The 17,017-nt window shown below is 39.7% G+C and overlaps 1 protein-coding gene and 1 long non-coding RNA gene across 7 annotated transcripts in view; both read right to left on the reverse strand.

Annotated features, from left to right (window-relative positions):
* Positions 1-15,374, reverse strand: part of ADGRG6 (adhesion G protein-coupled receptor G6) — a 109,639-nt gene extending 94,265 nt beyond the window's left edge. Inside the window, exons 1-2 of one of the 6 annotated variants that reach the window (XM_085575290.1) lie at positions 15,185-15,342; positions 9,498-9,598 (exon numbers count right to left, since the gene is read on the reverse strand). In XM_085575290.1, the coding sequence (XP_085431416.1) occupies positions 9,498-9,598; positions 15,185-15,186 (103 nt within the window). In that variant the 5' untranslated portion in view covers positions 15,187-15,342. Of the gene's footprint in view, positions 1-9,497; positions 9,599-14,451; positions 14,606-14,687; positions 14,839-15,184 lie in introns of those variants that run through there. The other 5 variants (XM_085575287.1, XM_085575292.1, XM_077782146.2 and 2 more) reach the window with 5 other exon arrangements.
* Positions 15,375-15,612: 238 nt separating this feature from the next.
* Positions 15,613-17,017, reverse strand: part of LOC146767919 (uncharacterized) — a 33,427-nt gene continuing 32,022 nt past the window's right edge. Inside the window, exon 3 of the long non-coding RNA XR_014953789.1 lies at positions 15,613-17,011. This is a non-coding gene — a long non-coding RNA (uncharacterized LOC146767919). The remainder of the gene's footprint in view (positions 17,012-17,017) is intronic.

A 17,017-nucleotide genomic window follows, 5' to 3' on the forward strand; every position in this document is an offset into this window, starting at 1 on the left:
AGAAAATTAATGCTTTTAAGAGAGTATGGCAAAAAATTTAAATTAATCTTGTAATTTTCTCCTTCAGATTCAAAGTATTTATTACACCAGAAAAATTATTAGGATGATAAGGCAAGATAAATGTTTTGAAAACAATAGCTTTAAAAACTGGACTCTTCTCAGCTACATTTCTGGCATCTGCTACATTCCATTGCTATGATGTGCTATTCAGAAAAGATTTATGAAGCCAAGCATTTTTTTCCTAAGATCTTGAGTTCAGTTATTGATTCTATGATTAAATCGCCAGTAATTCAATTTTGTTAAGCTCTAAAAAAAAAGAACAACATCAAATACTTTTGTTGAAAGTAATAGCCAAAGGAGTCAGTAAGCACAGGAGTTGTGTACAACAGAATACTTATATCACACACATCAACATTGCCAATAAATAAGGAAAAACACCCACCCAAAACTAAAGACAACTATGCCAGATATTACTTGCAGGTAACTAGATCTTGGTCAGAGACTTAGAAACTTAACATTTGTTATTACCCACATAAAAAATATATGTATATTTTATTAGAGAGAGGGAGTGTATACATAGAAAGATGTTTGCCTTTTTAATCCTCAGTAGTATCTTTTGATTTACTATTCTACGAGTGCTACTTCTGCCTTTTTGAGTTCCACAGAGACCTTTCAGGAATGAAGAAGGGTTGAATACAATTCACTTGTATAGCAGTGAAATAATCACTTAATAGTGGAGCAATTCCTCATATGCAGAGATAGAGGGAAGGCCTGACTGGCAGCATTTCTGTATACAATGCCTTTGCCAGTTCCAGTGGCAAGATTTTAGCAGAAGCACAGCCAATTCAAAAAACGACCAAAACACTAGACATCACGGAAATGGTATAAGGCCAAAATCTGACTGGCCAAAGAAAAAAAAAGCCCCACACTTTATAAACCAGTTACATAATAAACTGTAACCAGAGCAGCTAGTGCACATCTGATGCACCAGGATTACCCCATGTGAGGGAGGAGGCCCATTGTTGGTATTGTTACGCTTCCTTTAAGCACCTTTATCGGTCAAACAATTTTTTTTAAAACCCCACAACTTCTAACCCATTGTACAAATGATGTAGTTTTTATTTTTATGTGTATATTACATATATACATGAAATATAACGATTCTTTAACTCAAAGTTAAAACCTAAGATAAGTTAACATTATATGGGTGATTTGCTATTCAAATCATTGGATAGGTGGGCACCCACACCCAGAATAAAATCTCTCTGTTATTTTAGATTTCATTACAAAATAAACACTACTGTTCCTTTTTGTAATTTTAACAACTCATCAAACAAGTGATTTCAGGATTTTTTGTATACTTTTAGTTTCTATAAAATGCAGTATAATATGTGAATATCATACTTTGGATATGGAAGATATTTAGACAGAATCAGAAGAAGAAAAAAATATTCAAAATTTAAACCCATTTATAGACTTTTCCTGTAAATTCAAGATAATGAGAAAAACCAGTTGCCCTCACACTTAAAAAAAGTCACAGAGGACTGGGTCACTTGTACAAATGACTCTGTGATAACTTCAACCATGAGGTCTTTCTCTCCACCTAAAAAGCAAGTTCTGATTAAAAAATGCCTTGAGTTTCATAGTATGGATTTGTCACTGCACAGTTCTTAATTAAAAGAGCTCTGAGAAGCCAGAGCATGCATCTGAACAAAACAAACTCTGTTTGAGACAGGGAGTTGCAGCTTTCTGTCTGACACCCATTAAGGAGCATATTCATCACTGAAAAAAGCTGGAACTAGGAAAAAATCTGATTGCATTTTATGCTTTCAAAAATTAAATTAGCTGTGTGAACATCTTTTCATGGATCTACCCTGTGTTCACGGATCTACCCTGCAAGCTCTTGCAGACACTCAGCTTTGGAAAAAACTGTTTTAGGAGTCAGTTGGACTGCTTTGGGTATATCCAGAAGAAAAATGGTTTCAAAAATAGGAACTTTTTGTCACTTTTTGAGTAAATTATTTTCCAATACATACTTTTTCAGTCTACAAGAACTTTTCAAACATTAATTTCTCAAAAATATGTCATACTGACACTTCGATACAATATTAACTGTCTTAACATCTTAATTAATACATCTGTAGTTTTAGAGGATTATGCAATCTGAGATACCACTGTGATGGCCTCTATTGTCAGTTTTGACTATTTTTTACACTGGAATTTGGACAAAACAGTAAATAACTGAAAATATGTTCAGAAATTTCTGAAAAGAAAATTCACAGAATGGGAATTGGTAAGTATCTTTGGGAGCTGAAATCTTGACAACAATTAGCAAAATCGTTTCCAAATAACAAATTGAAAACAGTCAACATACTGCTCAAGCAGCTGTAGCCCCAGAGAATAGGGGGAAAAAATAAACAAAAAACCTCTACAAAACCTACAACATGAAAGATCATAAAAGACAAGCACAAATTCATAGTGGTACCAAAAATACAGGACTAGAGTAGGGTTTAGAGCGTAAAGTGGCTTGATCTTTTCAGAGATGGCAATTAAAATTAACTTGTGTCAAAGACATTTGGAGGCCAGACTACATAGGCAGACTTCTAACTCTGAATTATGCACTTAATTTTCCTGTACTGAAGCAAGAGTTAGAGCTTAGTCTGTCATTTACAGGAACTGAGCAGACCAACAAGCACTGAACCCAGACAAAACAAGAGGAGCTTCTGGAAACTCTCCTTTCCTTTGATCTGCATGCTGATAGAATTATAAATGTCCTCATGGCTTTATTAAAATAAATCGTATTATCACATCTAGGGCAGGAAAAGTAGTTTGGTTCAAGATATCACAGCAAGGGATGTACTTCTCCAATGTAACTTATCACTATTACTTTAATATTTTTGTTAACTTTGTAGAAACTGTTCACAGTCTATAGCTAAAATACTTTATTTTCATCCCACAGCAGAGATACTTTTCTCTTCCATGATGAGAGAAAGAAATTCAGAAAGAGTAGCTGTGAATAATATAATCAGATGTTTTTCATACACAGTCACAATTCCCTCACTTTTTTTCCCTAATTTTTCAAAAATAAATGTAGTATTTTTTTTTCATTTTACTATTGTATATCTATCTCAGACATCTCTGTGTTGTGGTTGTGTGAAAATGTAAATTCTAACATTTCTTTATCACAAAGTGATAACTGAGGCCGTGATTTGGCAAGCATTACATGCTACACCTTGTGCAAAAAGCTTAAGCAATCCCACTAAGTAAACAAATACTATGTCCCAGCAAAAGTAATCATGGACATTAAAATAGGCATCTAAAATCTGCAAGATCAGCCCTTCTGATTAATTGAGAAATGCTAACTTTACAGTGGTAATTACTCACTTCTAAAACATCAACTAGGATATGAAATCAATAATTGTAATTACTCAGTATTAATTGTGATACCTATTGAAATGCACATCAAAAATTGCTAGACTTGTATGTTAGGAACTTTTACCTGGAAACTTCTATTTCTAGTTAAAACCTTCACTTCACCATACAATGCTTCTCACATTAGTAATCCACAGGAGAAAAAAGTGTCATTTGCAAAGTCTCCGTTTTTTAGTAAGAAAAAACCACATTTTGTTCTAAAATTTTCTTTCACTTTATTGAGAGAAGCTGACACATACAATCAAAAACTAATTTTTTCATATGATAACCTCTATCAGGGCAGCCTTTGCTAAAGCACAGTCCAGATGACCACAAGTCATTTGAGTCTATTTTCGGATATACTGCTAAGGTAAGTACTTTTATTATGTGTTGTGATAAATAGTATTGACAAATATTCAAGCTTGTCTTGGCTATGTTTTTTTTAATTTCTAACAGTAAACAGATAAAATGAGGTAAAAATAATTTACAAAGAGATTCTAAAATACTGTAGGTTGTAAAGATTGGGCCTTCTCTGACAGGTTGTTCTTTTTTTGAAGGTATACTCTTTATAGAAGGCACACTCTTTATAGAAGGCACATTATTTAACCTTTGTTCCAATAAAGGAGTGCAGAGACCCTGTACAATGAGGTCATATCCAGCTTAGAAATGCCTGAGCACATTCCATATCAGTTTGTCTGCAAGGACATATCAGAAAAGGGGGAAAAAAATCACTGTGCTTTTAAGGCAGTATTGTCATGGTTAATGCAAAGAGGTTGAAACATTTAAGGAAGGGAAAAGAATTATAAACACCATAAAAAGATTATAGCTAAAAAAAGTAAACAGAGGGAATGAAAGGTAGGTTCCTGTGAAATTCATTTTAACAGTAATTTACTTTTATATTAACAAACTGGCAACTAGGGAAAATACAAGAAAGCCGACTAGCAGCTTTTTCTCTGAAAGATTTGTATGAACAGAAATTCTGAACACATGCCTCAAGCCAGCAAAACTTTAGATATCAAACAGAACATAGAAGAGATAGCTTATGTTTTGTTTAAGCTAAATTAAAATATACATTAAAAAAACAACAACCTGACAGACAAAGAGGAAAGAATAAAAAAAACTTGGAGCAATTCATTAAATACATAAATTCCTTCTGACTAATCTCTCAGTTACTCATGATTTATGTATGCCTCTGTAAGGAAACACTGCCAGACTGAATATTTTTTCCAAACTTTTTAAATTTCTTGATGTTTTCCATAACTTTCAGAAATAAGAATTTCCATGACTGAGTCAGGGACAGAACTATCAGTCACATTTACCCTGCTCAGCAATAAATGCACACCCACTCCCACCCCTGGGATGCCATGAGAGGAGTTGGACAAAGCACCAATAACAACCTCATAAAACCACCCCCTGCTGTACGAGAGGATTGTGCCGACTGGCTGGGTTAATGCCTTGGCACTTGGGTTCTTGCTCTGCACATGGTAAGAAGGAGGAAGATAAGGGAATGTGCTGACATTCATTTCACCACTTGCCCAGTGATAGGATCTTTGGCCCCTGTCTGGCGTAGGCAGCTTGAGATCTGTGGAGGAAACCCACACTTCCTGACGTGGCTGTGCCAGATAAAGTCCAATCCATTTTCACTATGTCACTAACTCTTGCTGCTAGCGCTGGTGGCATGAGCAATACTTCCTACCATGCTGACTTCCCATCTCTTATTGGGCTTCTGAACCCACAGATTCACCCTGATATACTCCCATAAACAAGGGAGGACGTTAATCCCTCCCTTATCTACACAACACAATTAAGGAGCATAACAAAGATGATCTTATATTGTGGATCATCATCAGACGTGGGTGAAGGACCTGCCTTCTGATTATTTTTTTCTTGATGAATTAAATACAGCACAAAATTTTGCTTTGAATCAACACTAAAATTAAGATTTCAGGGGCTGTAACAGAATTGAAATATACACTTTGGTGAAATCTGGAGAATTGATTAAACTGCTCTAAAGACATGGAATGTGACTACAGACACCAGTGCACTTTACTGATGGATGACCAAAAGGACAAAGGTTCATTCTGGCATTAGCTACAGCTACAGTAATTTTGTGAGAACATCAACATGGAGCATAATGCAGAAATAGTGTAGTAATAATTACAGGTGCCCTTATGGCTTTATTAAAATAAATATTTTTCACATTCTGAATAAAACTAAATATGGTTGCACAGCAGTCAAAACTTAAAATATTTAATTACTCTTATGTAATTATAAGTCTACTAATGACATAAGAAGGTGAAAACTCTTATGAGGATGTTGCCATCTCCTCAAATGTTCAAGTGTTCAAAACTCTGAAAGTCCAGTGCTGACAAGACAATTGATAATTAGACTGGAAAATAATTATGCTAACTGCAATCTGCACTTAAAGTCACTGAGAAAACTCCAGCTCTGCTCCTGAGTTACCACAGGGAGCACAGACAACTCCAAAAGACAGCACAATATTGAAACAATAGACATTTTATTATGACAGCAGAAAAGCAAAAAAGCAAGGTGGGGACTAAATTGAATGTTTTTGTGAGGTTACACACGCCTGAAGCAACTGATTTTTCCTTTCCATACCGAACTGCTGCTTCTTTATGCCAGATAAATTGAAATTGTGACAGGACAAACACAAAATCAATTTTTTAGGCAAAGCAAAAGCGCTGTCATATTCCAAGATGTGCGATTTCCAGTGGGTCTTCTGATTTCCAGTGGGTCTTCTAATGTCCCAGATTTTAATCAAAATAGATTCTACAGGATAATGATTAAGAAGGAACTATAGATATTAGGAAAGTTTGGAAGTTATATAATGTATTTCTCAGCTCCAGGGAAAGAGGACTGTAGATTTAAGCAGTTTCTGGTAGATATTACTATATTCCCAGGAACTGAGATTTTCCAGTCTTTCTTGACATCTATCTCACTGCTACCTAAACCTTTTGATGAGATGTCCTCCCCTCATTTATCTTCCTGTAATTTAAGCCCATTTCTTTTTGACCTTTCAACTTGTAAATATCAGTCTATCCCTTCCCAATGCACCTACCTCCTTAAATATTCTCAGTTCTTATGCATTCCCCCTTTTGTCTATTATAGACCAAAAAATTTTAGTTCTTTCTGTCTGCCTTCATTAGTTACATTTTCTAGAACTCTGTTCACTCTATTTGTTCTCTCCTGGGCTTTCTGAAACAAATGAAATGTACATACAAACAAAAAGTTAGGAATATCTGAGTCTCCTATAAAAGCAGATTTAACTAATTCTGTTTAAAACACACCCATTCTAACATCTCAGCTCCCATGCAGCACTTTCACTGGAAGATAGGCAAGCTTTTTACAAGGGAGGCCAGACACACTCATCACAGGGAAATTGAGGCACAGCTAAATGAGCCACATAAGACCATCAGGGACATCTACCCCAGATAGGAGTGGGACTCTGACAAGTCACTAACTGAGCTGTGCAGTAACCTACCCCTGACCCACAACACATGGCCTGAAGCCAGTGTGCCCAAACCCTTATGACTGCTGAGATCTTAACTAAAGTACACACTACATTTTTATCGTTTTTTACCTCTTAATAATTTCTTTCCGTTTCAAGTGTCACAATCCATCCATTGATTCCTTTGAGGTATCAGACTTTTAGTTTTGGATTTCACTCCACTTGTGCACCTGCTTGTCAGTACCTTACCAATCTGTGGCTGAATATTCTTTCCGCAGACCATCTCACTCCTGTTCTAAGATTTCTGCTCTGTGACCCCTCTCCTAAGCTTTGCTTGTGAAAGCAGGCCCAGTACTGCAGTTTTACTCAAACCAAACTAAAAAATTATTACTTTTGCATTTTTTCATGTCACAGTGTGACTGATATCTTTATCTTTAAATAATCCATATAACCTGGACCTGATGATCTTAATCGCTTGCTTGTATGTAACCTCCTCTGGGCAAAGCTTAATAAGCACCAATAGCTTTCTAAGCTTACAGCTCACTAGAGAATCTGGATGAATGTCAGGCTTTTATGAGATTTCTACTGTAAATTCAATCAAGCTTAAGCTGCCAGAGAGATTATGAATACCATATGAATCCACAGCCAAAGTGACCAATACCTTTTAAGAACATGAAATAAAAAATGCAGGAGCAGCAGTGTTTCCTGCTTTGTCTGTCTTGCCCTATTAGAAAAGGCAGATAAAAAGACTCCATTTTGCAGCATAACCTATGCTTTTACATCAACATAAAAAGAAATATGAACCCTGAGGGTCTACAGGCAAGCACTGCCAAATGACAGGTTCCTGTAAAGGTAAATGTCTCATTTTCATTTCAGTCAATTATTAACAGCAGACTACCTATCATCTCCTTCACTACTGAACAGCAAATATCTTTGTATTGAACCTGGGCATTTCCAAAGTACCTTATTTGTCTACTTATCATTCAGGCAGACAGGGAAATATATTTTCCATTTATTACAAGTTTAGAAGATTTCAAATCTACTCCTATGGAGGCAAGAAAGGAAAAGCCCCCACAGAGACACACTTGAGGCTGGAACACTTAGGCTGCTTTTACCAATCCAATGGCACCAATCATTTTATTGCTGAAGAAGTTAGCCAGGGGCATATATGATTTTATAGAAGTGTATCTTGGAGTTTGGCACAGGGTTTTTGACCTTACTTGTTCAGCACCAGCACAGCTAGCCAAGGTGCAATTACCTGAATGCACGGGTGAGTTTGTGTTGGCTTTCCCTGTCCTCACAGCATACTGACTGGAACCTTCTGGCCCATGGGGCTTAGGTTGCTGTGTCACCTGCACTTTCAGTTATCAGTTATCTGTTATGAAGAGGAATTAGCAAAGGATAATAAATTTGGCATCCTGGTGTTCTAGTCACCAGGTAAAGCACAGAGCAGATGTAAATTAGAGGAGGTTTAGCTGATTTACTTTGTGCTAAGAATGGCAGCGGCATGGTCCAAGATCAAGTATGGACCAGGATCATGGGGACAAAAAATCAATCAGTCAATGGAGCCACAGGTGAGAGCAGATCCCAAATGCATTTCTGGCTACAGTTTAACAGAAATGGAAAACACCTATTAAAGTGACATGAATATGGAAAGTGCTACTGCACAGCGACAACATTGTTTTGTCTCTTAAAAAAAAGTGTAGGTTTTAAAAATTCAAAAAAAGCACTTTTATAAAATGGAAAAACATTACCAAAGAAGTTAGAAGCCCTTTCTATATATATAAACAATCTTTTTTTCCAAATGGCAAGCCTGCCAAAGCAAAACTACCCATCTGATACAGAATTAGCTGGGCACCACAAGCTGCTCCAAAATTTTCATATGCTCCAGAATAAACTCCAGACATCTTTTTTCCAGCAAAGCAGCTGGATCTCCTAAAATACTTTGCACTTCAGTGGTTAGGACATTTACTAAATGAAATCTCTCATTCATAAGTTTAAAGAAAACAGTCAGAATGTTACATTATTCTGTGCTGAAGTGTACAGATCAAGATGATGTCAAGTTTAAACTGATAGTTCTTTACAGTGTAGAGTTATCTTACATATAACTTGCATGTACTTTGCTGAAGAATGTTTCTATTATTTGAGTCATACAGGCTTTCTAAAATAATAAGCACACTCCAGGTATTTTACCACTTTGAAGTGCAGTGAAGGGTTATTAAATACAAAATCTGCAGGCACAAATAGTACTGTGGAAAATGGAAGAACTACATGATTGCCCACGGAATTTCAACAACCAGAAGAATTTCAAAAGAGGCAGGCAATAACAAGGTAAACATAAAGAAAGAATAAAATTAAAGAATTCAAAGAAAAAATTCAAAGGAAAGAAAATAGTAACAATTAATAACAGAAAAACTGTAAAAAATGGCAAGAAGAAAATTCAGCAGTAGCAACACAAGACCCAAACTATAAAATCACACATAGTGATCATAATGCATCACTTTCATCAAAGTGTTATATTGTACAGAATTCAGCCATACATAAGCATAATCCTTGGTCATTAAAACTTTGGTTCCCAGATCATTTATTTATGCAAGAAGATAAATTGCTGACTTACCTGCTTGCTGCATGCATATAATATATGTGGTAAGCAAGCAGAGACAGCGCTGCAGCTTCCATTTCCAGTGATAGCACCACATTTCACTTACATGGGACATCCTGTGGGAAAAAAGAAAAGCAAACAAGAATTCAGGGAGATTTATAAGACACTAAAATGAAGTAGACTTTGTTGTTAGTCAAACTAGTAACTTGCAGTAAATAAAGTAGTGAAAATTATGGATTGCCCCAATATTGCTTAAATAGAGACAAAAGTCTGCTAAAAAGGGTCAGAAATTATGTTGTCTTATTCTCAACAGACAGCAAAATGGAAGATTGGTCAGCACTGGGCTTCTAAGCAGATATATGTGGGTGGTATTTTAGTAAAAGAAATAAGAAGCACCGTCTGAAAGAGTTAAGGTATAGGAGTAAAGGTGATTTTTTAAAAATATATGAAATGTATTTTTTGAAATATGAAATTTTACACATATTAACACATTTATTCTATTTATTTATACATAATATATATTTGTTATTAACAAAATAAATATGGTAGATGATAATTTGCCTCTGCCCTTAACAAAGCTTTCCATTTTTCAGTTCTAATGTTTTGACAACTATGATATTTTCTGCTGACAACTTTTATGAAAATCCTGAAACCTTCCTTGCCAAAATCTAGGAGCTCACCTGTGCTGCCAGAGGAGTCAGGGACACCTTGATTATTTAATAAATTAAATGCAATTATAGAAAAGTCTCTACCAATTATAGCTTGAAGTTAAAGTTGCCTTTCCCTTGCAGCCTAGAGGATATTTAACGGCTAAACCAAAATGCTTCCTCCATTGTGGGCAGAGCAGGAAGCAAAACTCTTAATAAACTTCTTCATACCTTTAACCATGCATCCAAAATGAATGGTGCTCTACTACATTCACATCTCATTTTATTCAGCAAGTTAGCAGAAAGCAAAAGGAAGTAAAAAGTAACGAAATAAAACATGCATTATTTTGACCAACTTTCTTCTCCTATTTGGTGATGATAAATGGCTTTTGTTCAGTAAGATATTATCTACCTATACTGAGGAAGATAAAGACAAAACTCTTCCTTTTTCCTCACATATATTGTTGTGAACACACCAGCACCAGCTGAGCGCAAATATAAAACCTTTCCAGTGTAAGATTCTGTTTATTGCCAAAGTGGAAACCAATGCAGCAAGATAAACCACTGTAAAGGAACAAGTAATATTTCAGCTTTAAAAGTAGTAATTCATCAAAGCACTCCTGTGGGCTAGATGCCAATGGGCCCAGGTAAATGACACTTCAGCAGACTGCTGCGATCAGTTAGGCTTCCCTTGAGTGCACTGTTACACAGCACAGGTATCCGATTACAAAAGTAGTTCAGTTCTTTGTGGGTATTTGTATCAAATTAGGAATCTGAAGCAGATTTATTTTTTCTGAGATACTGTAAAGTCAAACTTAACAAGTGTTGAAGACAAGCTCAGAAAACATGGGGCTCCGAAGTACAAAAATCTCTTTGATTAAGCCAGACATACAAAATAACTGGATTATCAAACAATAGAATTATTGTCCTTCCACTTAGTGATCCAGAAATCCCTATTAAAATCTCAGACAACAGAAAGATGAGGTTTTGGAACTGTTACTTTTCAATGTATGTAATTCATAAATCCACAATAACTTTAATATTGATTTAGAAAATTGAATTTAAAAGAAGTTCTTTGAAGACATCAAAACAGTTACACACACACTCAAACATATAGGGCATACATATATACTCACAGAGTGGGAAAAAGGAAATGTTTGGGCTAACAGCATGACACACCAGAGGTACAAAAGAATTTTCCTGTTCCTACAGAAGAGTTTGCAGGTACTAATGAGATACATGGCATCCTGCTGCTTAATCTAGCAACACAAACCTGTAGAAGCAAGTTGCATTACTGGTTTTTGTTGCTGGTTTGTTTTGAGCAAGCACATTTAACGGTTATCAGACTAGGAAACAAAAAATTATTTATTAATTCAGAATAATTATGTGTTGATTTCCATCAAACTGATAAATGGTCTGTATCATCACTTTTGACATCTTTGTGAGCTCAGACAAAGGTTTTGCTCATTTAGTAACTGGAGAATCCAAAACACCATATTTAAGATACTCAGGGAAAAATAACACTACAAGCTTCTGCTACTTACTGGTGTGAATATATCCAGCCACATTTCCTCTAGTGCCTTTTTGAAAAAACGTGAAATTCTATGTTAGTCTGAAAGAGGTATTTAATTTGGCCAATTTCTATTTGTTACTGTTTACTTGCACTGCGGTAATGCTTACAAGCCAGTACTCTGTGGTACTCCAGAGTGATAGTTTATAGTCTGTTTCCTCACCCTCACCCATGTAAAAAGTGCTAGTCAAGAAAGATTTCAAGAACATGGATAAGCAACAACAGGGCAGAGGATAAATAAGTGCAAACAATAAGGCAGAAAGGCATAGCTATAAATAATTTTCCCCAGAGTAAAAAGGTAGATAATTGCTATTAAAAAATATACAGTTCTCCACCAAAATAAATAAACAAAACAAATATATAAAAAATATCAAACTGTCTTCTCCACTTCTCCACCATTGAAGGATAAAACAATTCTCTTTATACCATGTTGTCTCGGTTGACAAGAAAAAGGTTTATCAAACTCTGACAAAAATGAACACAGAAGCACACACTACCAAAACACACCACTAACATGCGTACCATGAGTCAGATCTGTTTCTTTTGGAGAGGATTGCTGAAAAACTGTTTTACAAAGCATAACCACTAGCTGAGTGCTATAAATTAGTGAGGAAATCAGTTATTTATATGTTCCTAGGATCTTGCAGAGCCAAAAAGTGAAAATTCAGAAAGCTGATTTCTCACAGCCTTACACTGTGATGTGTAACACTCCTGTTCACACAAGAAGTTGTCAGGGATGGAAGTCAGATAATTGCCAACAAAAAGGCTTTTTCCACAACAAAATCCATCCCTGATATTTTTATAATTTGACATTTCAGACAATTATGATAAGGTGTTGTAATAACTGATAAATACTTCCCAGGCTTTAAAAAACACAACTTAGTTGCAGATGTTATTCATCTCTTAGTAGCCACCATATTTATTTTAAGGTTCTTTTTACTAGTGTTAATCAACATCTAGAAGTAAATACAAACAGCATATGAATAATTCAACAGAAAAATCAGCAAACAGTTCTTAGATTGTTTATGCTTATCAAGGCCCCCTCACATATAGCTTATATGGCCTCCTGACAGCACTGATTTGATGGCCCAAGAGACCTCTTTGGTCTTGTGTTCTTATTTTAAATACAATTATAAAGATATGTTCTATCATTTAATATTCATTAACAGCACAGGGGATGGATATCAGAACAGCAATATAGTAAAACATACCAGGAGTTTAGGTAAGCAAAGGGATGGACCCTGTAACAAAGAGATGGATCTGTAAAAAAGGTCTCAGAAGAGATGGATTATTTCAGTCTTTGTGTTTGGTTACACAAACATTGCTGAACATAGTTCTTCTCTATTTTGTATCAGTTTAAAGGAAAAAACCCTGCTTTGTCACCAGCTGGTAACAGACTAGCAGCTCTGAAGAAATCACTCTAGATTGTCACAGAACAAAAACGTTTCACCCAACATATGTGGGAATTATTAGGACACCTATGGTAGGAGTATACTACATGTGGATACAGTCTAAAACCAGCAATCCCTCTTAACTTTTTGGGGGGGTTTTGAGGGTTTTGGCCTTCTGTGGAGTCTGATTCTTTTGAAGTCTGAAGTACTAATTTTCCTATGGATTTGCATTTCCCAGTACAGACACTGTGTGACATGACCATCTATGCACTCCAGATACCAATTCAGTACAGTCTAGTCCACAGCTACTTTCATTTCCTATAACATAGGGAGACAATGAGCTTATTCACAATTCATTTCAGAAGAGAAAAATAGACATGTAAATTATCTAAACCCTAAATGGGTAGTAACTTGACACAGTTCAAGATGGAATTACTGGGAATTTTGCTACATCCAGCTACTAAATCTTTTATTCTACATGTCAGCAGCCAGCTAGCAGACAAAATAGCATTGCCTTTTAGGGAATTTACAGTTCTGCAGGACAACATACATAAAATGTGAATAATGCTGGAGTATTTCATTTGTAGATCGTACCATCCCAAAACATGCAATACAAATTTGAATACACCATCTTCTGTGTTCAAAACTTTGTCAAAATTCCCTGGAGTAGGATGTGAATTCTGCCTCAGGCATGCTGACATGACTTTTTTTGTCTTTGACATGTCTAAAGCTATTAAGGAAAAATGTTGCTGACACTTTAAAATTAAAAGAAGGATAACATCAATTTCATATTTTTTTTCACACAGATTGTAAACAAAAATATTTTATTCTTAATCACTCCCAAGTTGAACTGCAAGTGAAAGATGATTGTAACTCACAGTTTAGTTCCCCAAGATTAATAGAGAAGTTGATTTTAACTTTGAAACTATTGCTTTAAACTGTACATGAATGTCTTGAAAGACTAATTACACAATACCCCTTAAAACTTTCATTTTGTTAAGCACTACTTGTTCCTAATTATTCTTACAGCCAGCTTTGAAAACACCCTCATGCTCATCAAAAGAGACACTGCCTTTTAATTTAAAAAGTATCAGCCCTATCAGATCCATCTAAGTCCCTTGGCTTTCCTTTCAAAGGGAACTTTTCCCAGTTGCAGGCAACAAATGGGCTGGCTGTTTCCAATCCGGTAGCACCGCAACACTAAATCCTTAGGAAAGCCTGATTTCTGCCATAACTTGACGGCGCAGTGTGAGAACCCCCTGCTCTTTTCACTTGTACTGACTCCATCCCCAGGTTCTCGCTTCCTGGCTGTGAACGCACCGAGGGAACGCCGAGCCCCAGACCTCAGTATCTCGCCTTACCTTCGGCGAGTGACAGCCGGTAGAGGAGAAATATCCCCGGGAAGGCGTGCGGAGGCCGGGGCACTGTCCGGCAGGAGGGGGAGCCCCCGCCCGCCCCTCGCCCGCCGAGAGTGGCGGAGCCCGGCGCTGCCCCCGCTCCGTGCGCTGCCGAGTCGCGCCGGGGATGCGAATGCTTTGTGAAGCCCGCCCTGCCCTCCCTCTCCCCTGCTTTTTCCCTAATTGCGCTGGCACTTCACCTGGAAGGCTGCCCGTGGTGCCAGGGCTCCTCGACGTGAGCGGCCGCGGCCCCGAGCCGAGGGGCCGGGGCCGGGAGGATGCGGGGGCACCGCCGCTCAGGGCAGGCGGCCAGCGGGGCCAAGTGTTTGGCTGCTAGTCCGCAAGCACGGGGAAATCCACCAGACCGGCGCTAAGGACGGTGTTAGGGCGCCCTGGAAAGGCAGCGGCCGCCCGGGAGCCGGCCGGGCGGCCGCCGACGGACACGGAGCCCGGACGGGGCAGAGCCTTGCCAGCCCTGCCCTCCGAGCTCCCGGCCTGAAGCCTCCCCGTTTCCCCATTCCTTCAGCCCTACCTAGCTGCACGGCTCAGCGCTGACATTACTCACCCCCTACCGTGGGTGGCGGGGAAGCCCTGCCCGGGCTCCTGGCCCCTCGATGCAGCCCGCGGGGCTATCGGCGCTGCCCCAGCGCCCCGGGCAGCCGCAGCCCTCGTCCCGGAGCTCGGAGAAGAGACTTACATGGTGACATTACGGGGCGGCTCTCCTCCGGGTCTCAGCAAGCATCCCCCCGCGCTGCCGCTCGCTCTGCCTCTGGCCCGCTCCCTCGCCGGCTCCCCGCAAAGGTCATCGCTCCTTGCCCACCTCTCTTCCACGCCCGCGCCGATCCGCCCCTCCTCCGCCGCGATGCTTCTCCCACCCCGCCGCGGCGGGACCTGCCTCTCTCTTTGCACCAGTCGGGGAAACTTCGGCGTGAGGGAAGCCGCCCCCGCGGAGGGCAGGGGCCGCCCCGCCCGCTCCCCGCGTCCCGCAGTCAGGTGGCGGCCCCGGCGCGGCCCCGCGGGCTGGCCCGGCCCGCCGCGCTCCGGGGCAGGACGGGCCCGGCCCGCCGCCGCCACCGGGGCCGAGCCCCTCGCCAGGAGCGGCTGCTGGGACCGGCGCGCCGCTCTGGGGAGAGGGATGCCCACCCCCGCCCGGGAAAGGCGCTCCGCGGGCGGCACCGCACGGCACCTTCCAGGCTGGCACGGCCGTGCAGCCACCCGGCTCACTGTTCGGGGGCTGGGCCGGGGGCGTGCAGTCCCCAGGGACCCCTCAGGAGATGCAGCCGCAAGCCCAAAGCCAAAGGACATGGGCAGCCTCAGAGAAGATTCCGTGCTGGGGGCACTGCCCTTGCCGCTCACAGCGCCCTGAGCGTGCAGCACCTCGCAGCACCCCGGTGGCAGCAGGGCCCCGGGGACAAGCACACCCTGCACGCCCACCACACTGCGCACTGCAGGGGAAACGCGCATAAGCCCACCTGCTCGCCTTAAGAAAAAAAACCTGTCCCATTGTGTCCCAGAGCTGCTGGCACAGACTCCGAGGCATTTAAAGTGTGTCAGTTTCCTCTGAAGCACCTTTGAAGCACACTAGGGACACAAGATGGGTGGGGTGGAGGTGCGCGGCTCTGACCCACTTTAAAGCGTCCGAGGCAGAGTGCTGCTCCCATAGAATGCTGGCCCACACCTCACTCCTGGGTAGCGTTCTTGGAGGATGGTAGTTTGCACCATTTGCTAATGATGCTGAGTTGCTTTGCTCAATTGAAATCTGTAGGACATGGAACTGCACTACAGGTAGACAGGAAAGCATTGAAAATATAGAAAGGGGAAAACAAAAGGTCATTAGAGAAATCCAAAATTTTCACAGTACTCCATGGATCTGAATAGGTAGGATTAGGAAGGATGGGGCAATAAAGGACCTGGCACAGCAAATCATTCAACGAAGTTATCAGCATGCAATGGCAGTAAAAAGCAAACAGTCCCCATAAAAAAAAAAAAAAAGAAAAAAAAAAAAAGAAAACATTGATAAATTTTTCATGAACTTTATACTGAACATTAATATTCACTTATTCTGGTCAATTTTCATTCTCTGTCCTTAAAACAAATCTATAGGCTTGTTTTCATTGTAAATTCCTGGCACTGAACATGGGCACAAGAACTGCTGGGACTGGCTTAGCCAAATCCACCTGGGCAATGGTGCAGGCTTGGACAATGCCAACCCACAAGTTCTTGCTGCTGGGTTCATTGTACACCTGCAGATTATTGCATTCACCTTATGTGCACAGCAAAGTCTGTGCTTCTAGAATGCACTGCACTCACTGTACATGAGCTCACTATCTCCCGGGCATATTGAACCCACCTGTATGAGATGTACACAGTAAATCAAGAGCATCTGGAAGAAATCAATCTGCCATTCATGCCCAGATTAGTGATACATGCGTAGCGTTTATCTGCTGGCGTTGGAAACTTACATCTTCCTTTCCTACTCGGAAGGCATTAGGGGTGACTGCAATTCCAGAACCTGGCAGTCAAGCTGGAA

Source organism: Lonchura striata, chromosome 3 (assembly GCF_050655825.1).
Source record: "Lonchura striata isolate lonStrDom1 chromosome 3, ASM5065582v1, whole genome shotgun sequence".
Classification (NCBI taxonomy): domain Eukaryota; kingdom Metazoa; phylum Chordata; class Aves; order Passeriformes; family Estrildidae; genus Lonchura; species Lonchura striata.